At 37.2% G+C, this 24,969-nt stretch overlaps 1 protein-coding gene across 1 annotated transcript in view; it reads right to left on the bottom strand.

Moving 5' to 3' along the window:
* Positions 1-24,969, bottom strand: part of CA10 (carbonic anhydrase 10) — a gene marked incomplete at both ends in the record, with an annotated part of 388,401 nt that overhangs the window by 211,235 nt on the left and 152,197 nt on the right. Inside the window, one exon of the mRNA XM_083353641.1 lies at positions 12,070-12,212. Within this exon, the coding sequence (XP_083209767.1) occupies positions 12,070-12,212 (143 nt within the window). The remainder of the gene's footprint in view (positions 1-12,069; positions 12,213-24,969) is intronic.

Here is a 24,969-nt window from a genome sequence, read left to right on the forward strand (position 1 = left end):
TATCAATAACATGTATCCCAATTATGGCAGATAAAATGAAAATACAAGTGACTCATTTGTTTCTGTATTTGTTAAACATTTGGACATTTGTATCAAGCACGTTAACGTTCCAAACATTTCACATAAAAGCTTCAGATGATTAAGTCGTCTAAAAATCAATCATCAGCTTTCAGATGACACTGATGTGTTATTGCCATTCATTGCTCCTGCACCATTTCTAGCACTTAATTTTATATTTCTGCAGGCTTGAAATATAGCTTGTGCCAGAATCTGTCCTTTTAGTAATCACCAAAGCAAAGCTTGGCAGTTGTCATAAATTATACTCTCAAAGGGGGAAAAGAATCACCAGTAATACTCTGAAATGATTGAACTGCATAGAATCGAAACTAGCTATCAGAGAATCCATGCTACAATCTCTCCCTCATTCCCCCCCCCTACTTTTAGGACAGGAGATTTCAAGTGTTGGAATTATTGGGTGCCAACATATGCTGGATAAACCAATTATTAATGAAAGTGTTTTAAAATGATTCTAGAATTGTGTGTTGTGGGAAGGTGTTTTCAAATAAGAGCTGAAAAGGATACAACTGAATAATTTTCATTTACCCAGACAAGATTATGAAGTTTAAATAATAGCCTACGGCCAATGCGAACTCATTTATTTCATTCCCAAACTTCAACACCAGGTAGAATAGATTTTTGTGGTAGCCAAAAAGAGGCCATTTTAATAAAACTAGGGCTGTCTTTCACACAAAAAGGCTCAACTATTATTATGAGAAAATATTTCAACAACATATGAGTGATTATATAGATTTGTTCCTTGGGTCTTATTTGAATATTTTCTGTCAAGATTCTTTTCTGCCTGTATGAATGGGGAGCAGTGATAGATGTATATTTTAAGATTTGAATTTTGTTCCCAGTTTGGTTTTGTTATTGTATTGTTTACTGAAGTCCTTATTGTGTACAGTGTTCTAAGTATGCTTTTATTTATTGTTTTAACCTGCTCCTGGAGTTGTTTGGGTTTCATTGTAAGCAGCAAAACTAAACAATGCTAGAATACTGATTGAATATTTTAGGAGTAGGACTGGAGAGCCAGATATGGAGCAGGAAATGAAAATGGAGGCCATAGATCCAGGCCATTTATAGTTTAATGTGTGCCTAGTCACATCCATTTCTTTTGAACTTTATTCAAGGCAATGCTTCAGAGGGCATGGTGACTCTTTTAGGAAGCAGATTCACATATTTGCCATTTACTTATTTATCAAATTTATATACTGCTTATCATACTTCCATGCTCTAGACATGCTGATCGGGAAGATAAGAAGACCTGACAGGCAGGCTTTACAAATCATGATTTTACTCAGAAAAAGCCCACAATTCTCTTCACTAGCTATCCAGAATTGCCTTATAGGAGAGATAGGTGGCATAAAAATTTAACTAACTAGCTAAAGTTTACAATGCTCAGGATTGAGAGATCAGATGATCCTAAAATAGTTCCCTCAAGGCAAAACATTTTTTTAAAAAAACATGTACATAAGGGATATTTTAATAATGTAAAAAAAGAAGAAAAATGTAATTAGTGATAAGGGCTATAACGTAAGCTTCATTCAAAATTGACTAAGCATTTAGAAAATTTCTTGGGAAGAATTCAGAAAAAGCATCTTTGTTTTTCAAGTATCGTCTTCTGGGCTGTAAAAAAGGCAAAACAATGTTAATGAAAACACAGCTTTTTTAATATTTTAAGCAACCATGATTAAAAATGACATGGAAATTCATCGAATTTCTTAATCAGAGAAACCCACTCTAATGGTGAATGCACATTCAGTCTATCCCAGCCAGCATAGGAAACTCTCACAAAAGAATATTTTAAAATGATTATGACTTTTATAGTAAAAATACAAATGTACGTGGTATGTTGCTAAAATAGCAATAATGTTACATCTAAAAGGTTTTATGGACTTTTGGAGGTGATGAAGTCCAAAACTTGGGGGTTGCTACAGAGAAGGACAGGTTTCACATCCATGTCCCCCTTATTTCAGGAGACAGGCTTTCCGAAGATTTCCTCACTAAAAAGGTAGATTTTTTTTTCCTGGTAAGGTGAGCAGTCTCATATTATATGTTCCAAGTTCCTTTAAATGCATATCAGCAGCAAGGAGAAAGGTAAGAACCAATCTTTAAAAACAATATTAAAAGTTAAAAAGGCTGTTTAATTTTACTTAAGGCTTTCTCCAATATGCTCAATGCTTCTACAATATCAGTGGCTGTGAAAACATTGGGACCCCAAAAAATATGTAGCAACATTTCGCAGTTCAGCCTATTGGGGTACAAATATTTCTTTTGCAAGATCCTTTGTAAGAGTTTTAAAGGTATCATTACCTTTAAAAGGTGATTAGGGTTAATAATCCCACTATATGCCCATGTTTTCGAAGCTAACAAACAAACGAATAAAAACCCACACCACACAATCAGCTTAATCCCAACAAGGTTTACTTTTCAGATTTACCTTTCTGTCCAATAAGGCCCAATTATGTTTGATTGCCTTCAGTGCTGGAAAAAATAATCTAATTCCTGCTATAGTATCAACAGCTTGCCAAGACACTAAATAGGTCTCCAATTTGAGGCCATAACAGCATGTAGTCAATTGCCATTCCAAAACATAATTGAAATTAACAAAAGAGCCAATGAAATTATTTAAAATCAGGAAAATTAAAAGCATCATAATCATAAGAGAAACACAATTTTAAGAGAGAGCTCTTAAAATTCTATCAATCTTGTTGCTAAATTCATTTTGATGACATTCATTGTTTCCCACAAATTTAGGATTATTTTAATCTCTCTCTTAATATCGTCTTTCAACTGGTCTTTCAGCTAATACATTTTGAAATGTTCACTAAACCTGGGGCACTCATGTTCCCTCATTCCCAGGCCAATATACAAAAGCTATTTTTCCATACAGTGCTTGGAAATTTCTTGCCAATTGGCATGATTGACAAATTACAATTAATGCTATAGCCACAATATTTTCCCTACATTGTACTCCTGCTACAAATTTAAGTAAAGATTATTGATTGTGAAAATTCAAAGCATCATCTGCATATAATATCATCCTCTGTTCAAATATAGCTAAGCTAATTCTTTTAATTTCACAAGTTTGTTTTATTAGATACATGAAGAATTCCAATTGCAAACTAAAAATTAGTAGAGATAGAAGATATCTTGGTGATTCCCTTGTTGCATTTTAATTACTGGTGAAAAAATCTCATTACTAATTATATAAAGGATTAAGATAATATAATCCAAGAATCAATTCTGTAAGAAATATCAACTTCTGTAAAACTTGAACCAGATATGTAATTTGATCTATATCAAAAGCTTTTTTACATCCAACAAAGCTACTACTACCGATTCATATTTATCAGCATACAAAGTTATTATCTCAACCAAAATCTTACATAATCTGAAGGTTGACACCTTTCAGACTGAGTAATATGAATTAATACAGGCAATGCCTTCTGTAATCTTCTTACCAATGTACTTGTTAAAATCTTAGCATCAATATTAAACAAAGATATTGGATGATAACTTGTATACTGGGTAGGATCCTTAACAGCCTCCAAAAGCAGTGTTATAAGTTTTGTTTTCATAATGCATTTAAAATAACAAAAACTGGAACTATTTTGTACTTCAAAATTCATGCCCATTCTATACAGTAATTATTCAGTCTGGTAAGGATTTCATCATGTCAGTGATACATAGATTTTCTGTAACATTAGAGATGTAGTCGAATTTCCTGATTAAACATTTGGAATTTATTAAAGATTTATTACATTTTAAAAAGCATCTACATGCCCTTGATATCCACAGATATAGAATATTATTTTTATAAAATTGAAAACCTGGAAGTTAACTTTACTGAAATTAGTGTAATTTGTTCCCAGAAAACATCTTATCAAAAGTATTATTTTGCTTTATTACCAATGTTTCAAAGGAAAAGCCAAAAGTTTCCCCTATATTTTTTCTTTCGAGATTTCAACCAACATATTTATTTCATTATTGGGCCAATTGCAGCTTAGCATGATATGCTTCCTGAGTTTGTTTCCTGTAAAGCTGTCCCTGGATAATGGTGTGGGAATGACCTTGGGAAATAGGGTGAAGAGATGTTATCTAGGGAAGGGTCAGATAAGAGGGAGCATAGTCCAGAGCTGCATAGTGTATAGAGCAAGAGGCTTGCGTGGGACTCCCCCACCAAAGTCATTGGACTGTAAAGGTGACGGTGGGAGATTTGTACTTTCAAACTTACAACATTCTGTTAATATAGCTTTACAATAAAGTAGCAATAGCTTACTTGGCTGTGTTTCTTGTGTGCTACCTGCTAAGGCTGACAATGTGCTGCTTTACTTCTAGTTCAAGTTTTCAATGTTGTGATTCATGCACTGTTTTCTGCCAGGAAGCATATTGTATTAGTCTATTATGAATAAATGCTGAACTATCTCCAACTTAGTTGAACCTCTATTTATTTGAAAATAAATAATCTGTTAGCAAGATAATACCTTTCACTAATTGGAGATCTTTTATTTGTGTCCCAACTCAATGAGTTTAATATACATACACAATCAGAAACTAAAATTGAACTAATATTGCATTTTTCACCTAATTTAATCATTCAGTATAATATGAGAGGCCATTTGGTGCACTGGTTAAGGAGCTGGCATAGAAAGTAGAGGATGATGAAGTTTAATAATTTTGTAAAATATCAGATTTATCTTTCAACCATTAAAATCAATTCACACTATTAGACGATCACATGTTTAATGACTAAAATTATATAGTGGCTTTCAGAGTGTAAAATCAAGTATAAATCAGGTGTTTTCATTAAAATACTCTGCTAGCTTATTCTGAAGTTCTATTTATATAAACCTGCTCATTTTCCTTTGCACAGGTTCAGAAAATATATTTTTGTATTCTCATTCAGAAGAATATATTTTTAATATATTTTTTGAAAAAACAAATTTTTGGGACTCTTGAAATACTTGATTTTCCTGTATAAATAAAATTCCATTTTCCTAAAAAGTAGAAATATCTCAAACAACATGGTACTAGGTCTCATAGACCCAATATATGCATTCAAATTAATAAGGCTCTTATTTTGTCTTCATATGGTTATGTTTCATTCTGAGTGGGAAATTCAAGCAATAAATATGTAAATTGACTTTTATTTATGTTATTACACAGCATCCAGAAGCCCCACCTAGTTTAAAACTGGAAATGGAGCTTGTTAGCTGACACTGAAAATCCCATTCCCAACACATACAAAATGATGTTATAGATACTTTATATTTATATTTATTAAACTTATATACCACCCTTCTCCCATAGGACTCGGGGCAGTTCACAAGGTTTTTTTAAAAACAATACAACAAATTACAAAAATTAAAAACAATTAAAATGATTACATTAACCTTGAATAAATAAAATCCCAATTAGAATCCAATTAAAACCCCAATTAATACTCTCAGTCCAAGCCTGAAAGCTCAAAGAGCCAGGTCTTCAGGTCCCTGCGGAATGAGCGATGGTCAGGGGCAGTCCTAAGCTCTACAGGCAGCTGGTTCCAAAGGGCAGGCGCACCCACAGAGAAGGCCCTCCCCTTGGGTATTGTCCAACGGCAATCTTTTACCGGCGGTACCCTGAGAAGACCCTCCCTGTGGGAGCGCACAGGACGAAGGGAGCTTGATGCCGGCAGCAGGTGCTTCCTCAGATATCCCAGACCCAAGCCATTTAGGGCTTTATAGGTCATCACCAGCACCTTGAATTTTTAGCTGGTGGATTTATCAGTTTTCTGTGGTTTTCTGCTACTTGAGGAAACAGCTTGCTGTTTTGATTTAATTGAATCTACTGCTTGATTAGTAATTCAGGTTATTTAAAAGCTCAAGATATGTCACATACATAATTACTCTTGGAGTAGGCAGCCTTGCTCTCTTCTATGTCATTTAGCGGTTGTCTCAAGTTTTTGCAGCCTAAACATTATATGTCCACATGCTCCTTTAAAACAGTCATTTAGTGGGAATGCTCCCCAAATACATTTAAAAATTCCAGAAATGTCTGACAAACCAGTACTTTTTTTTACCATAATCATATAAAGAGCCTGGTTACTACACATGAAATTAAATGAATATTACTTTCATTTAACATTAATGAGAAAGGAAAACTGCACTAGATAAGTCCCTACTTAAAGATGGCGACTACCTGTACACTTAGACATCCTTGCCTGTTATGAGGCAAAACTGAAATCGGGTCAGCCGTAGAAGAGCTGGGGTAGAGCAAAAACCCTAACGTGTCCTGAAATTCCCTGCAGGTATGTTTAGAAAAACTATCCTTATGTTTTGTAGATGAATTAAAGATGAAGGGACCAAGGGTCTCTAACTGCTCATAAGTCATGAGACTGTCGAACCAATGAAGGAAGCAGCAAAAGCATCTTCTTTAATATCCAAGCACATTTTAACAATGTAGGCTCCTGGCAGTTTGAACTTCAACATACAAGCTCTTGCAAATAGGTACCAAGTTTGCTTATATAGCCTTAGCATATAGCAGTCCTTTTCAGGGAGCAGCTGGTTCTCTTTAGCTTTAAGACAACAGCAGCAGCAGCAACAACAACAAACCTCACAAGCCACTTTGGAGCTAGAGGCCAACATTATTTATTGTCTGATGGGCACAGGTCTTCACTTGTTGCTTAATAAAACATGTTGTTTGCTCCAATGTTGCCTAGTTGCTGTAAATACCTAGGCAGGTTGGAGAAAGTGGTATTAGGTTTCACCGCTTTGTGAAGCACAGATGAATGTGCTGGGTAAAGTAACGAGCATTTGTCTAAAAATGGGCCTTTCGCAGATGTTTTACAAATGAATATCATAAAATTAAAAACAAAGCATTATTGTGAGAGAACTGCAACGTGTTACTTTCCTCCCATTTCTTCTGCATCTGCATGTAAACTCATTAAAAATTTGAAGCTGCTGTTTCTGATCCTGGAATCCAATTAGGACTGCCAGCAGCACACAGAATTGGAGAGCCACTTCATAATAAGAGAATGCAGCAGAGTAAATAATGAAGGAGAGATCATTTAGAAAGTGTGCATATTGAGAGCAGGAGGGAGGGGGGATAGTGCTTCCTCCTGAGGCCCTCCATATGTTGTGGGACTTTACATTCTGTCAGACTGCATAACCCACAGCCAGAGGGATAGAAAGGTCCAGCCATAACTGAAAGGTTACAGTACTCCATTCCCCCCTTCATATTCATTTTCATGCAAGGTGGGTTCTGAAAATACTGTCTCTTTCTGGATCCTAAAACCAGAACATTTTATTTTGCATTTCTCCCTTTATTTTGCAAGACTTCATCTCTGCTACTTAATTTGGATGGAGCCTCAATGGCATCTGAAAATCACAACAAAATGAAGTGATCAAGCCTAAACAATAGTCAATGGCGTGTTTGTAGGACGTCTTGAGGGAGATTCAGCCAGATCAGTCATATATAACTTTTGAATCATCAGGCTGAAAGCGGCCTACTTTGTATCAGGGGCTTTCTGGGAAACATTTCCATCTCCAGTATGTACCGTACCTGTTCATATTACCTTTGGTATACAGGTGGTTTGGAATTAGAAATATTCATTGGATTCACTTGAATCTTGAGCTAAATCAAGATTCAACTTGAGTTCAAGCTACTTCAGACTGAATCTGTGGCTGCCACAAACTGGGATTAGCTGAGCTGCTTTAAAAAAATAGCAGAGGAATGTTAACTATGTGTGAGGTCTGAAACACCTTCCATATCATACTGAGGTGTCCTCTGCTCTATTCTTTTTAAATTGCACCTCCCTCTTAATTTCCTTTATGTCTCTTATTAATTCAGGAGACAAAAATCCCTGAACTCTAAATGCCAATTAAATTAAGATAAGAAATCCTACTCACTCCATACTTTTCAGTTTCATTTCAGCGAGTTCCTAAAGGCGGATGGTTGGAGAGCAATCCGCGTCAATACTAGACTTCAGTACTTTGGTTTGCTTCTCCTTTTCTGAACATGGGAAATCCCAGGATAGGAAATGGAAGGAGAAAAACTGAATTGCTAATAGTCAGCTTGCAGTTGTTTGGTATGGGTCATTATGGGGCCTGAAATTACAGGGCAAAAGCAGACAATCACTTTAATCTACAAACCTCCAGCCTTTGGGTGATTGATAACAACAAAAAAGCATAACTATGCTGCCTTCATTGCAGATCCCTCTTCTATAACACAATTGAGGCCAGCAAATGGTATTGCCTTTACTATATTAATGTAGAAGTCAAGGGAACTGATTGGTGTATTCCCCCAGCTTCATTTACATTGACAACTTTTCTGATCTTAACTTTCAGCCATAGGCAAAATCCCATTTAAAAGACATAAAAAGGTCCCAATCTAGAAACAAACCAAACTTAAGATTTAACATAACAGACAGAGTCCTTTTCTCTTAAAAAAAAGACAAATTCTAATACTCAATCCACCCCAAACACCAACTATTTCATAAATAACTATCCCAAATAGGAACATATTCCATTCAAATAAATATTTCACATCTCAGCTTAAAACTAGTCATAAACATAAAATAATCCTAACAATTTAACATAAAATGACTAAAACTTAAACTAACAGAGGTAGTTTCTCGTTTGAAAGAAAAAAAATCACACAATAAGATACTAAGTATTTAGATACTCAACAATTAGAATAGAAAAAATTAAACAGCAAATAAGAAAATCTAACATGTCACATTTCTCCAGTCAAAATATCATAAATCCAAAAAGAACCACACAGAGTAACACATTCCATTTTAACCAGGATCATAACCAGTCAAATTTATCTTCCCTTTAAAAATAAAAATAAAAACACAGATGAGTCAGTGATCCATTCCACTAGTATTGATCCTTATTACAATTTTCTTCCATACTTTAAACAGTCTCATTTGTAAATCAAAAAATAAAATTATTCCCATTATTCTCTAGTTATTTTTTAATTTCTGTTCTTAATTTTTAAGAATTAAAATTGTTAATTTTTAAGAATTTATATATTTTTTCTTTGCATCTAATGGCAGGTTCCTTATCTAAGGCTTCATTCATATCATTTTCAAGTGGAATTTGCTGTGTATCTTGTTCTATGATAGACATGATTTATATTTCAAATAACTTAACTACTAAGATTTCTTAAGTAGAGATAATACCGAACACTTTTTTGGGTCATTATCCTGTGAGTTTTGGTTTAGAAAAAGAAAATATGATTCTTTTAGATGGAGACTAAAGAAAATATTGCTACAGAAAGAAATAATACAGGAGAATTCTAAACAGAAATTAAAAGAAATTTTTAAAAATGATTTAGGTAAAAGTACTGATTTAAAAGGGGTGGCGCGGTAGCTCAGTGGTTAAGATGCTAGGCTGTCAATTGGAAAGCCAACAGCCCAGGTTCCAGACCTGTGCACCATGCGATGGGGTGAGCTCCCATCCACTCCCCAACTCCTGCCAACCTAGTCCAAAAGCATGCAAATGTAAGTAGATAAATAGGTACCATTTTAGTGGGATGGTAACAACTGGCCACATGACCGCAGAAATGTCTTTGGACAGGGCTGGCTCAATAACCTTGAAATCGAGATGAGCACCGTCCTGTATACTTGGCAACCACTAGCAGAGTAAAATTCCCAGGGACTCCTTTACAGTTTACCTTTTACTGATTTAGAAATGATTTGAGATATAAGTAAGGCCTTTATTAAAGTTTGTTCTACATAACCTAATAGTGAACTTAAAAAGAACAGTCAAGAGAAACACCAGCAATTGTAAATGAGATAGAGAAAATAAGAATTAAATTTCTAGAGAATTATTTCTCAATTAAGCTTTTTTAAAACAATTATCTAAGTTAATAAGAAATGAAAATAAAAATGTATTATGTAAAGTAAAAAAATGACTTTACAAATAAGTCAAGGAAGTAGCTATCATCTAAATTAAAAACGAAATGGAACAGAAAATGATATAGAAATTATAAGAGGGATATATAGTATTAATGGACATGCAATTTACAAAAAGCATTTCATCAATATTATTCAATTTCTAACAGTTATGAAAAATCCATGCAAGATTATTTCAGTAAAATTACTTTATGCACAGAGTTGGAAAGATCCAATACCACTCACTATGGAAGAATGGTAGGTGAAATTGGAAGATTTTGCTGAAATAGATAAATTAACTTCTTTGATTACAGAAAAGACATTATCTACATTTATTGTAAAAATGGAAATGAACTTGTGACTTACAGGTTTGATAATGAGATAGAATACATTACAGAAAGAAGATAATATAATGTAACTTTAGAGAAAGAGATTAAAACATGTTCATATTTATCAACTGCTGTGAAGAATATTGGAAGCCACTTCTTCATATTTTCTTTCTTTCTTTTCTATTTTTTGAACTTTTTTCCTGTTTTCACTTTTCCTTTTCTCCTGATTTCTCCCCCCGCCCTTAATTTCTGCTAGTTTCTGTTAGCTTTTATCTTCTTGTTTAACTCTAGTTAGTTCTTGACTTCCAAACACAATTGAGCTCAACATTTCTGCATTTGACAATCTTTTTTGCCACAACTGTTAAGCGAATCAATGGGTTATTAAGTGAATCATGCAATTGTTAAGCAAACCTGGCTTCCCCCATTGACTTGTTGGAAGATGAGTGGGAAGGTTACAAATGGTGAACACAAAACCCCAGGAAGCTGCAACCGTCACGGATACATTCCAGTTGCCAAGCTCCTGAATTTTGATCATGTGACCATGGGGATAACTGCAACAGTTGTCAATGTGAAAAACAGCCATAAGTTCCTCTCTTTTTTTTTTTACTGCTGTTGTAATTTTGAATGGTGATTAAATGAATGGTTGTAAGTCAAGGACTGCCTATATACTAAAATATTATTCCAATTTATACAAAGGAAGTGACATATCTGCAGGGAAAATAGATGAACAGTGAGGATTACAGTGAGGATTACAGAAGAACAGAGACAGATTATGAATGAATCTGTAACAATGAGGCTAGGATTAAACTACAAAGGATACCTGGACCAGATGGATTATCATATTTTTTTATTATAAATGTTTTGAGCATGAACTTTTACAACCTTTACAAAAGAGGATGAACTCTGTCCCACTAGGAAGAAAGATGCTAGAGAGTTGGAAACTTGGCCAATATTGCATTAATACCGAAAAAAGGTCACAATTTGACTTTTACATGAAACTGTAGGCCAACATCATTATTAAATAGATACACCTTGTTTATAATGATTCTAGTTGATTGACTGGAAATAATTTTGCAAGAATTTATTAATGAGAATCAATGTGAATTTTTATTTAAAGGAACATTAAAGCACAATGTTAGAAATGTATGGACATTTTGGAATATTCAGAGCAATTTAATGAAAAACAAAGCCACGTTAATTTTCTTAGATGCAGAGAAGGTCTTTGAAAATCATAAAACTGGGCTTTCCTGTACAAGGTTTTGGAAAATAGGAATTCTGGAGAGATACAAAGGGAAACTATATGTTATTTCAAAATAACTATGTTAAGATATGGAATGAAGTAAAGGTATATATTTTGAAATGAAACAATTTAAAACTGTCGTTCAGGAGAGAATTTCTGTGATGAAAATGAATGTCTTGTCTAGAATGATGTTTTTGTTACAGACAATATTGATTTTGATAACCGAAGCACCATTTAAATACTGGCAGAAGGTTATATCTAAATATTAGTTTGTATTCCTTTTTATCTTCCTTTTTAAAATCATTAATAACAATTACACACACACACACACACACACACACAAATTTTCAATTGAAGGACAGCACAAATATGAAATGAATATCAAGAAAGAAAGAAAGAAAGAAAGAAAGAAAGAAAGAAAGAAAGAAAGAGAAAGAAAGAAAGAAAGAAAAGGAAGAAAGAAAGAAAGAAAGAAAGAAAGAAAGAAAGAAAGAAAGAAAGAAGAAAGTTTTAAAATGTATCTGTTATTTTGACAGTTAAAAGTACAACCACAGCCTTACCTTTCTACCCCCTGTGTTTATCCGAAGTGGGGTAAGGAAGGGGTCAAAGATCATATGGCTGGTTTCTATATTGACCGGTGATTGCCGTTTTCCAACGGAGCAAAGATTCCAAGCTGAATTCACCAAACCCCAAAAGGAAGGAACTATAATACAGAAAAGAAAGGAATAAATTCATTTTGGGGATGAAAATTAAGAAAAAGAGTATTGCTATTGTACTCCACTTGAATTAGTAACCCTTGTTGCCAAAAGAGGTGCAGTTTATTTCTGGGACAAAGAAGATAGCAGAAACAAGGAGATCCCATTCTGAAGCACCAGAAAGAGGTCCTTATCGCCTATGTTAATGATCCAGATATCGGACTGAGATTCCCTTGCCGAGCAGAGCTAAGTACTTCCTATGCAGCATGGCTCTTAGCAAGCTCAATGGTATAAAAAGAGACAGAAACATGTATCTTTCAGTTCACACCAAGACAGATACCCAGAAGTTCTGTACTTCCGTGCTCTGTACTCTGGCGATTCTAGTCTTCTTTGAAAATAAGAACCTTGTACATCAGCTCTACAATAGCTGACTTCACTCGTTGTGCTCTTTGTTGATATGTATAGTTCTGTCTTTGGACAGGCATATATGATGACAAAACAGGCCTTACGTTCACAATTCAATCACAAGAGACAGAATTACTTTAGCAAATGTTTTCAAGATAGCCACAAAGAACACATTCTGTCAAACTAGCCAGCAATGTTGTCACTTGACAATAGCTCTAATAGGAGCCTTTTGAAAAGCAGGGGCAAGCAGCAGTCTTTTCCTGATACTTTAATATGACTGAGCTCTATGAGATCCATATCCCACAAACCAATTCATTTGCTCAGGGCTAGTTCTAACACCAATCATGCTCAGAAAATTAATTTCCACTTCACTTCCTTTCACTTGTGCTAACTTGCTGAGCCTTCCCTCTCCACTGCCCCCCCCCCCAATGACAGAAGCAGCCGGTGAGCATAGTAATTATCACCATGCTTGGTGAAGCAGCAGAACTATGACAAAGGTGGACATGTCATCAGGCCTAAAACCATCAGTTTTTGACTTAAGAGAGATCATGATCTCAGGGGAAGCTGAGCGGTAAGACAATGAGTATGGGGAATGACCATATAATTGTGTCATTCCAGAACTATTTGAAGGCACTAAAGTTCCTCCAAAGGCAGAGATATTATTGCCATAACTCAGGTTCAATAACTCCACTTTCAGATCAAAGAGATTTAAATAGCTTCCTAATTTTACTGCTTATCTTCTAATGGTGTTAGGAGCCTCCCTGAGAAGGGCAGGTTCTGCTCGCTGAGTTGGGCGTACATAAATAAACATAGACATTTTTAGTTCCCTAAGAAGGTAGACAAGATGAGGTTCAGAGGTGCACTGCTAATCATAGGGATCAGGTGGCATGTAAATCATCAGACTGCCTAAAAGTTAAGTGGATTACTAGTTTCGCTCAAAAGAAAAAGCCCCTGCCCCAAATATTAGTATTGCCAGCACTGTGTTGTATTCTTGACATTTTCTCTTCAGAATGAAAGATCAGCAGTTATGTGTACTGTTATATTTTTCAAATGCGTAATATTCCCTGATATTTGCTTAATCATTTTCACTTGGTTGAAGGCAAATTCACTTAGATTCAAGATGTGACAAAGCTATAAATTGTAAGAGTTGTTTTAACAAGACATAGCCAGTCCTTGATTGGCATTCTAACTTACCATGCTGAGAGAACAAGCAAGAGGGAAAGAATAGGAAGTGCCCATAAAAAACCAAACATATCTTCACAACAGTTATTAGCCATTTCCAAGTTGCTGATTTATAGCATCTTATGGAGCCAACCATCTAGAAAGTAAGTCTTCATTATTAATATAGTGCCACAGTGATGTTTGGATTGCTCAATAAGATGCTATAAATCAACTGTGTAGAAATGGCTGATAACAACAACAAAACATTTTTTTAGGTTAAAATTTTCAGAATTTACAAATGCAAAGGCCAAACCAGCAGTGCTGCCCATATAATGCCACATAACAGCTACAATATATAGCCAAGTCTCAAGATATATGGAATTAATGACCAGAAGCAATTGGACTTTTAGACAAACAGCTGTATTAGTTGTGAATGAGTTGGCTATACCAGCAGTCCTCAACCTTTGTAGCCCGGCTTGGGAAGCGGGGAGAGGGGAACCAAGCTGCTTAAGTGGCGGGCTGGCATGCATACGCAGGTGTAGCCCCAATCGCATGAGCGGTAGGGTGGTGTGCAAGTGAGGCATGGTTCAAAATAGGCCATGGCCCAGTAGTTGCACCCCCGGGGGTTGGGGACCCTTGGCCTATAGAGTACTTTCATGCTTTGAATTAGAGGTACTGTAGCCCTAGACCAGGGGTAGGCAACCTTGGCTCTTTTATGACTCGTGGACTTCAACTCCCAGAATTCCTGAGCCAGCTTAGAAACCATTCCCTTTCTCCTCAGCATGGCTGGCTCAGGAATTCTGGGAGTTGAAGTCCACGAGTCATAAAAGAGCCAAGGTTGCCTACCCCTGCCCTAGACTTACAACCATCGCTTTAGTGAACATTCAATTTTACAAGGGCACTGGAAAAAGTCAGTTATGACCATTTTTCACACTTACAACTGTCTCAACATCCACTTGGTCCCACGATTAAAATTCAGTCTGGCAACCGACTCACATTTACGACGGTTGCAGTGTCCCAGGGTTATGTGATCCCCTTTTGCGACCTTCTGACAAGCAGAGTCCATGGGGTAGCCGGATTCACTTAAGAACCATGTTACTAACTTAGCAACTGCAGTGATTCACTTAACAACTGTAGCAAGAAAGATCATAAAATGGGGCAAACTCACTTGACAGCCATCTTGCTTGGCAAAAGAAATTTTTGGGCTCAATTGTGGTCTTAAGTCGAGGACTACTTATACCACATGCTCCCTTAATCGCATGCCAATTGATTTAACCCGGCAAGGAAAGTACTGAAAACTCTTATTTTTGAAGCACTTTTTAAAATAGCGAACTGAAGCAACAGGTTAAAAAACAAAGAAACGAAGAAAAGTCCAGGAACCTTTCAAAAGAGATGTGCATAAGCTAAGCTATTTTTTTGTTTCTCTCTCTGTGTGTATGTTTCTTGCCTAGGTACACCAATAGCAGACATCATTCTTTTCAAGAGTAACTCAACGGGACAGCCAGGAAACAAATTCTCTGCCTTAAGAACCCTTTGTTCATATACAGTGGGGTACGGAGAAGTCATTTAGGGTTATGCCAACACTCAGCGGAGAGAATACTTGCTTCTTTGTTGTGGCTGCTATTTTATCAGTTCAAAAAGTTGTCAGACAGATTAACAAACAGATTGTATTCAAGGATGCTTTGCACTGATTCCCCCCCCCCCCAACTTTGGCATATAATCCAGGTTTAGCACAAGGCTCTACAAGAAACAATGGCCTTTTCCAGATCATGAGAATTTCTGTTTCATAAGGCTTTACACAATGCACGCTAAAGTAAGTCAGAATGCTTCCAATCTCCTTTCCTTTTTTCCAGTCCAAAGCATGATTTACAAAACTAAAATTGGCATATTTATCTTTTCGCAGACCATGAGGGTTCCGGAAAACGCCAATTAACTAATCAGAGCAGAGTAAAAAAAGTTAAATGATCGATAATGCACTGGACCATCTCCAAAGTATTTTAAAGCTCCTTGGACAAGACACTAAGTTCCTACTTGTGGGGTGGAGGGCAGCTTGATTACAATTGATTTTATATGAGAAGGGTTAAATTGAATTTAGCAGGGGGAGAAAGGCCTCCAAGGAATTAGATTACCTGTTAATAAGAGGATAAATTAATCCATGTTATAACAGAGGCTTTATGTTGTGGATTTGAAAACGTTTTTTTTTCCTTCTGTTGCACTATTTTCTCATTAGGGAAAGTAGAGAAAGTACACACATTTCATTAGAAATGGGATGACTATTGTATCATGAATAATGGAAGGTGAGGGCTTTTCCTGATGGGATCAAGACCTCAATATAGTGATCAACGTTTATATTCACTATACACACAGCCAACCTTCAATATTCTTGTGAGGTTAAACAAAGTATTCTTAGATAATAAAGCAAGTAAAAATTAGGTTATGCATCCACTAGCATGTGAAATCCAGTGCTAACAGCTATATTCTGTGGTAAATCTGGTTCTGAGGGAACACTGGATCCTTGTCAGATTATTGGGTAGATGAAAGTAACCCAACCTACTAAGTATTGCTTGCATTTCTTCCCACAATCCTAATGAGGACAATGATCTACATTATTTATTCTCATTTTACACGTCCTCCCAGACAATGCAATGCAATCTTTAATAAAAACTAAACAACTAGAATATAACCCTTAAAGCAAAGTTCATTTCAAAAGCATTCTAAAAAGAGGTAGCTCTTATAACTGATTATCTGGACCTGTACCAATCGGGCTTCAGGCCTGGACACACCACGGAGACGGCATTGGTCGCACTGGTGAATGATCTCTGGAGGGCTAGGGACAGGGGTTGCTCCTCTGTCCTGGTCCTATTAGATCTCTCAGCGGCTTTTGATACCATCGACCATGGTATCCTGCTGCGGCGTCTCAGGGGGTTGGGAGTGGGAGGCACCGTTCTACGGTGGTTCTCCTCCTACCTCCGGGGCCGCTCGCAGTCGGTGTTGACAGGAGGGCAGAGATCCGCCCCGAGGTCTCTCATTTGTGGAGTTCCTCAGGGGTCGGTTCTCTCACCTCTCCTGTTCAACATCTACATGAAGCCGCTGGGCGAGATCATTCGTGGTTTTGGGGTGGGGTATCACCAGTATGCTGATGATACCCAACTTTTTCTTTCCACCCCGAACCAACCCAGTGATGCCCTCTCCGTGATGTCCCGGTGCCTGGAGGCGGTTCAGGTCTGGATGGGGAAAAACAGGCTTCGTCTCAATCCCGCCAAGACTGAGTGGCTGTGCATATCGGTGTCTCGGGTTAACCATGTTATTCCACCTCTAATGATGGGGGGTGAGGTGTTACCCCCCCGTTGATAGGGCTCGCAACTTGGGCGTCCTCCTGGATTCACGGCTCAATTTTGAAGATCACATAGGAGCCGTGACCAGGGGGGCTTTTGCACAGGTTCGCCTGGTGCGCCAGTTGCATCCCTATCTGGACCGAGACGCCCTACGCACAGTCACTCATGCGCTTGTGACCTCCCGTTTGGACTACTGTAACGCTCTCTACATGGGGCTGCCCTTGAAGACCACTCGGAGGCTTCAATTGGTGCAGAATGCGGCCGCGCGAGTTGTAATGGGGGTTTCCCAATACTCCCATGTAACACCTCTACTCCGCGAGCTGCATTGGCTTCCGGTTGCCCTCCGGGTGAAATTCAAGGTGCTGGTTATCACCTATAAACCCTACATGGCCTGGGTCCGGGATATTTGAGGGAACACCTGCTGCCGGCATCAAACGCCCTTCGCCCAGTGCGCTCCCAAAGGGTGGGTCTGCTCAGGGTTCCGCCGGTGAGAGATTGCCGGCGGTTGACACCCAGGGATAGGGCCTTCTCAGTGGGAGCGCCTGCCCTCTGGAACCAGCTGCCGGTGGAGCTGAGGACTGCCCCCGACCTCCGATCATTCCGCCGGGGCCTGAAGACCTGGCTCTTCGAGCTCTCGGGCCCAGGCTGAGGAGACAATTTTAACTGGGGTTTTTAAGTGTACAGGGTGAATTTAATTTTTTTTAACTGGCTTTTAACTTTTGTATGTTTTGATTTTTAATTCCCTGTAAACCGCCCTGAGTCCTCAGGGAAAGGGCGGTATACAAATGTAATAAAATAAAATAAATAAAATAAATAACAGCTGTAACTCAGTAAGAGTATGGGGTGAATACGCATGGCTTCAGTTGTCATTTAAAATATGGCAGAGGAAAGGCTAGTTGTAATTCCCAAGTCTGAGTTCCATAATCAGGATTCTCCTAGATCAGGAATCTTCAAACCTGGCCCTTTTGTGACTTGTGGACTTCAACTCCCAGAATTCCTCAGCCAGGCATGCTGGCTGAGGAATTCTGGGAGTTGAAGTCCACAAGTCACAAAAGGGCCAAGTTTGAAGACTCCTGTCCTAGATCAATCAGAGCAGGGCAGGGAGACTTTTGATGTTTTGAAAAATAGAGACTTTGAAGACTTGGTTAGACAATGTGACCCAAAATGCTTTGGCTCAGTGGGCTTACTGGTCCAATTATGTCCAAATGTCTTTCTTACCTGCAGAGTAACTTTGGCATAAAAGAAGCCACATTCTGTATCCTGAAGCCATTGCTAAACCTTGTTTTCCAGAATCTCCTTAAGCTGAGATGGACTCATCTCAGATCCTCTAGTGATGGTTCAAAACAAACAGGGATTTGAATATATACTAGTATATTTTTAATACATGGTGTACTTTTTGTTATTCCTTTACTGCATTTGGAAGACTGCTAGAAGACTTTCTGCCTGCTTGTTTTTTTAAAAAAAATACCCGCACTCACGTATTTTTTTCCATTCACTTTTCACGATGTTCCAAATGGTGAGTAAACAAAGTTATCCCCAAATCTATTTTGTTGTCTTTTGTCATTACCGCAATCTGAGGAATTAATGATTTTTTTTTGAGACAGCTAAAACAGCATGCATCCAATTTGGATTTAGCACAAACACAAGTAGCAATAAAGAGTGGGCTTTGAAAGTCAATTAAATGATAAGTGTCATTAATAAAAGAAATTGGTTCAAAGTGCATTACAGGGACTGAAACATATTGACTAACAGAACAAAAAAGAGAACTTAAACAGCCAACTTTTATTTTCCCTGCCCCAAGTAAATTAAGAATACTTTCTGCTCACCTTAAGAACACTTTGAAATAGATACAGGTAATCCTCAACTTATAACCAGTAACTCAGCGACCATTCAAAATTACAATAGATTTTCCCTTCCTCCCCCCACCAGAAAGTATTTATGACCAACATTCAAAGTTCTTATGGCTGGTCCACCCCACGATCATATAATCACATTTGGGCACTCAGCAACTGATCCAAAATTAGAGCCATTTGCAGCATCCTATAATTGTGTGACTGTAATTTAGGGTTTTTTTTTGTGGAAAACAATGTTTACTTCTATTTTCCAGAAAAAAACACCCATTGAAGATAATGGATTTATTTAACAACTGTGGATTTGCTTAAATAACCACTATAAAAGTATATGATGACCTACTTAATGACCAGCACAACTTACAGGTATACTTTCAAGCTAGGTTACGGGGTTAAGAGGACTACCTGTGTACTAGTAGAAGAAGACCACAAATATTTCCAAGCAAAATTTTCACATATTAATTTTTCAATCCAAAGTATGTTTTTAAAGACTGAATAACATTAAGAACACTGAAGGGAAAGGAAAAAGAAGGAATGGGATGATCTGATCATTGACCATGCTACTTATGGTGCTGAAAAATATAGCCCAAAATATACGATGGGTTGCCTGTCCTTGAGTTTCGGCATGCCTTGTTGTTTTTGTAAAATATTTTTCATTAAAGAAATATTTTACAAAGTAAAAATAATACAAATTTAAGGAAAAAGAAAGAAAAGTAAAACAAAAGTGATAAGTACCTAGAAAAGAAATAAAAAAGAAAAAAAGATATAAAGGAATAGCTTTTGATCTTTACAGCATAAATGCATTTATATTTTATCCTCCATCCCTCAAGTTACATCACAACTGCCTTCTTTCCATATTCTACCCTTTCCAATCATTAAACCCATAAATCACAAGTTCATTTTTTCCTGTTTTCAGCAAAAAGTCCATAAAGCGTTTCTAGTCATTAACAAATGCAGTTATTGCCTTTTCGGCATTTTGTTTTACCAGTGAAAAGAACTGGTTATAGAGAAGATTAAAAAAAAGAACCCTCATGAAGATCTTTACTTCAAGTTCTACAGTCTGTACATTCTCAGAAAGAAAGCAGTAACTGTCAAGTTGCCCAGAGTTGCTTGATAGTATGATGGGGAACATACAAATTCAATAAACAAACAAACGAAAGAATGAATGAACGAACAAATATTTCCCTTCCCTTCCCAGTACAGTACTGCAAATGTGACTGTGGCTATCAGATTCATGCCTAGCAACCATGCACATATGTATTACTATGTCTCCTTCTTCTTCCCTCTCTATTGCAATTGATCTGAAATACAACTATGGTCCACATCGACCAGTGGAGGTAAGGTGCAAAGTCCTAACTTGGGATATGGCAAGAAGTCCCAGGCTCAATCCCTGCCTCTCTTGATAGGAAGGATGTGGAAATCCCTGCCAGAAATCCTCCAGAGCTTCTGCTGAGAATGCTGCCCTAATGGACCAATTCAACAGAAGAGAACTTCTCATTCTAGAAAGCTGCAACTGCTTTCTCTCACACTGTGGCAATAAATTAAAACTAAACTAAAACAGTGCTTTCTGGCAACTGATGCCATTTTAAAAAACACTTTGTGACAACTCATAAGGAGGATAGTAGTTCTTCTAAGATGAAAGACACAGGAAGGGACAACAACGGCCTGACTTGCCAAGTATTGGGATTCCAGCCTTCATTGGTTCCAATCAGCTATTATAGTTCCAATCTTACCAATGTGCCAACTTCATGTTTGGAGGGGGGGGGGAAGATAACTCAGAATATATCTCCTGATCACAGATTAGAACCTGCATAAATACTTTCAGACTTTTGACATTCACCTTGCATACTTACGTTTTTGTCACTTTAGAAAATTAAAGCCAGCATAAAATAACTATGATGAGAAAAAGGTACTCAAATCTAGCACGGTATCATCAAAGCAAACCTTATGGCCTGAGTTAAGAGAGATATGTAATCTATTTTACATTGTAGTTACAAAGGAGCAACATGAAAAAGAAAAAAAAGGAAAAATGCCTGGGAGTCTGTATAATAAGCAAAACAATTGTAAGCTGTTTAAAGTACTGGATGGATAAAAGGTACATTCACTTTTATTTTTAACAAGCAGTCATTTAAAAAGTTCTCTCTCTCTCTCTCTCTGTGTATGTGTATGTGTGTGTGTGTGTGTTTGTGTGTGTATCCCTCTCTCATTTGCACCTTTTCCAAGACCGCTGAGCGCTTGTGCAGTGCCGAGTTGTCTGTGTCTGTGTCTGTCTCTCTGCTGTAAACCATTTAGAGAGTGCTGTAAACCACTATGAGGCAATATATAAATCTAAGTGCTATTTATATTGATATTGATACTGATATGTATGTATGTATGTCCAAAATAAGATGTATATATCTACATATAGTATTGGAGAGGAGTTGAGAATACCATGGACAGCCAAGAAAATAAATGTTTCATTGAGCAAAATCAACCCAGATTTCTCACTCAGTGCATAAATGATCATGATCCAGCTCCAATTATCTTACCTCAGACACATTATGCAAAAACCGAAGTCTCTTGAGAAAGTTCTAATGTGGGGAAAGGTGGAAGGAAAGAGAAGAAGACCAACAGCAAAATGGTGGAGAGACTCAGATATAATAGCAATGAGTTTTAATAATATGTCAACGGATTGAGCTAGGTGTTTTTGTAAATGTCTTTTGCTCTTTGGCTGCAAATTAATAAAGCTAACGTATTATTATCTTTCTATTACTTTTCCTTCTGCTTATTATAGTTCACCAGTACAAATTATACATACACACATATGCATGCACACAGGGGTATTATGGCAACGTAGCTTTGAACAGACCTGTGATGTCAAGGGGTGGGGTTGGGAAGGGCAGAATCAAGTGGAGGAGAATGCAATGTGGAAATGATCTTTCCAGCTCACTTCAAAACCCCTCCAGGGAACACATGAGATCTACAGTATAATCTCTCCAGTCCTGCAATATTCTGTCTCTGATTCTAAGGGATGCTATTGTGATGTTTATCTCTTTTAAAATTATATTTGCTTACTGTTTCTTCTGATAACAGCCCCAAAAGCAATATACAGAATGTTGTCGTAGATTAAGTATTTAGATAGAGATAAATCTTTCAAAACATGAGAGCTGTTCAACAATGGAAATATTTAGGAGTTCATTGAATCCTTCCTTGGAGGTTTTCAAGATCAAGATATATTAAGTTATGAATAACAGTTCAGGTTTACGGACTATTTGGCTTATCTAAATCTGGTCTGCAGCATGAAACCCACCATCTCTTGCTACACCGGAGAACTGCCATTTAATATGTTTCAATAAAATACAAAGTCATTTTATTGCAAAGATACAATTTTTAAGCAATTGAAAAGCATTCACCAACCTGGAGCCCTCTGGCTATTTTGATTTCAATCCTCTGAATCCCTGGGATGGATGGCCATAGTGGACAGGGATGATAAAATCCAGGAAGAGTGGAGAGCAGTCTACATAATTTGGCAGAATCACTTTGTGTGAGCTGGGCAGCTATATAAATCTGTTCAATCAATCAATCAATCAATCAATCAATCAATCAGGCTGAAATACACCAGGTATGTTACTGAAACTCTATTCTGCAAATTATAACAGAATTTGGGGCTCAAGTATGGTTGTAGATTAAGGACTACTTGTGTTTATATCTTTCAAAATCTTTGTGATACTACATATAACTTTGATACACACAAGCTGCGGAGATCACATGCTTATCTAAAGGTATTATCATCAGTATTTCCTTTTAGATGAATTAAATAAAATTAATGAATGCAACACTTTCATAATCTACACACAGCTCTTTTTTTTTTTTTTTGCTTTCTGTAGTTTTAATTTCCAATTTCAGTGAATTAGCCTGAGATTTTATATTAGTTTCCAGGAAATGTATGCCAGGAATAATTGCTGTGTAAACACAGTTCATTTGGCTTTTATCATATCAGTGGACTTTTCAAGCGGCAAATATAAAAATCAACACCATGAATAAGCTCAAGCAGACTTTGCATCAATTCTCTCCTAGCTTTCTCACATTTCAAACTCTGAATACATTTAGAGCTAGTTCTTTAGAGCCTAGAGAGACTAGTGTGCAATATCATATATTCAAAAGAAATTTTCCTGCTTACCCAGCTCCAGAACTATATTTGGAAACCTCAACACAGCTGCCTTTAATCAGCAGGTATTCCCCACATGTCACATCTCCCCGATACATTGGGGAAAATATGGAAAAGTGTGCAATAAACAGCCAGGAAGAGGAGCCTCCAGAAAGAGGCAGCTCCATTGCATTCTTCAGACCACTTCTAGCATTCATCACTTTTAACGTTGCCCCCACAAAAGTCAATGGACTCTTCTCACCCAGTTTAAATGACTACATTCAACTAAGTCCTCGAATTAAGACCACAGTTGCTAAGTGTGAAATTGGTTAAGTGAGTTTTGCCCCATTTTACTACTTTTCTCACCACATTTGTTGTGTGAAATTAAGTTGTTAAATTAGTAACCCCATTATTAAATGAAACTGGCTTTTGACTTTGCTTGTCAGAAAGTGACCCCCGGGCACTGCAACCATCATAAATATGAACCAGTTATCAAGCATCCATATGATGTAAATCATATGGCCATGGGGATGTTGCAGTGGTTATGAGTGCGAAAATGGTCATAAGTCACTTTTTTCAGTGCCGTTGTAACTTCAAACAGTCATTAAATGAACTGTTGTAAGCAGAGGACTACCTATGTCTTGTCAACCTTCTCAGGGGGAAACCCCCCCTCCCCTCCTTCAGCGGTCCCTATTCTGTAGTATTTTCTCTGTGAACAGAGGATTGACAAATTTGGTATCGTGTGCCATTTATGCTATATGGAGAGAGACCCTGGCAAGGAATTGCATTTCAATGCCAGATGCCATCATAGGTATTTTGGGATATTTTGTTCAAAATAGGGTAAAATGCCCAGGCTTTGAAATGAGGAAAAGTGATGGCAAGACTTAAAACAACTTAGCCCTTCTGCCATCAGAGCAATTATATATTAGCACAGCTTCATCTCAACTGGTACCTCAAATGCATGAATACTAACACAACACAATGGCACTGCATACATTGCAGATAGTCCTCGACTTACCATCACAAATACAGCCCAAGATTTCCACTGCTAAGCAAGACACCTGTTGTTAAATAAAAGCCCCTGTTGACTTTGCATGTCAGAAAGTGGCAAAAGGTGATCATGTGCCGGTTGCCAAACATCTGAATTTTGATAAGGTGACTTTGGAGATGCTGCAACAATCGTAAGTGTGAAAACGGCCGTAAGTCATTTTTTGTCAGTGCCTTTATAACTTCAAACGCTTCCTGAAACAAAGGGTGAGGACTACCGATGCAACTTCTTTGAGATACTTTTTCAGGCCTGATTCTTCAAACAGCAGTCTGCATTACCAAAACTCCACTCACCCTTGATATGATTGCAGCACTGTCATATTTCTTAATAAATATTATATGGGGCAAATTTGGCATCAGTAGAGTATCGTTAAATGTCTACACTTGAGGGCTTCAGAAAAAGAAAGGCATAAAACGTAACCCAGCTCCTTTGTAATAGATAGGGAAAGCTTCAAACGGTAAAGCAGGTGAAAGAAGATTTGCATTCAATTAAATTGACTGTATGCTTCTAATGACTTCATGGCTGGTGGAACAGTTTGGCCATTTTAATTATAACCATGCCTCAAAGGGCCATATTTTATAGCCCTGTGTTTAATATATCCCTGTGCATAAATTAGTCCTATGTACCAGTACTACATCTCAGCCTTTCTTTCTGCTTTCTTTGCAAAAGCAACAATAAACCTCTCCAGGTAAAACCACCATGTTGGAACAATTCTTGTTGTTTTGTGTAGAAGGAACTGCAGAGTATCAGCTTTGCTTCCTTTGAGAATCAGCAAATCATATGGTTCTACCCCCAGATTTTTGCCTGGCTTAAAGAGTGACATCTGCAAGCTGGTATATA

This window comes from Vipera ursinii (genome assembly GCF_947247035.1).
Source record: "Vipera ursinii genome assembly, chromosome: 2".
In the NCBI taxonomy this organism is placed as follows: domain Eukaryota; kingdom Metazoa; phylum Chordata; class Lepidosauria; order Squamata; family Viperidae; genus Vipera; species Vipera ursinii.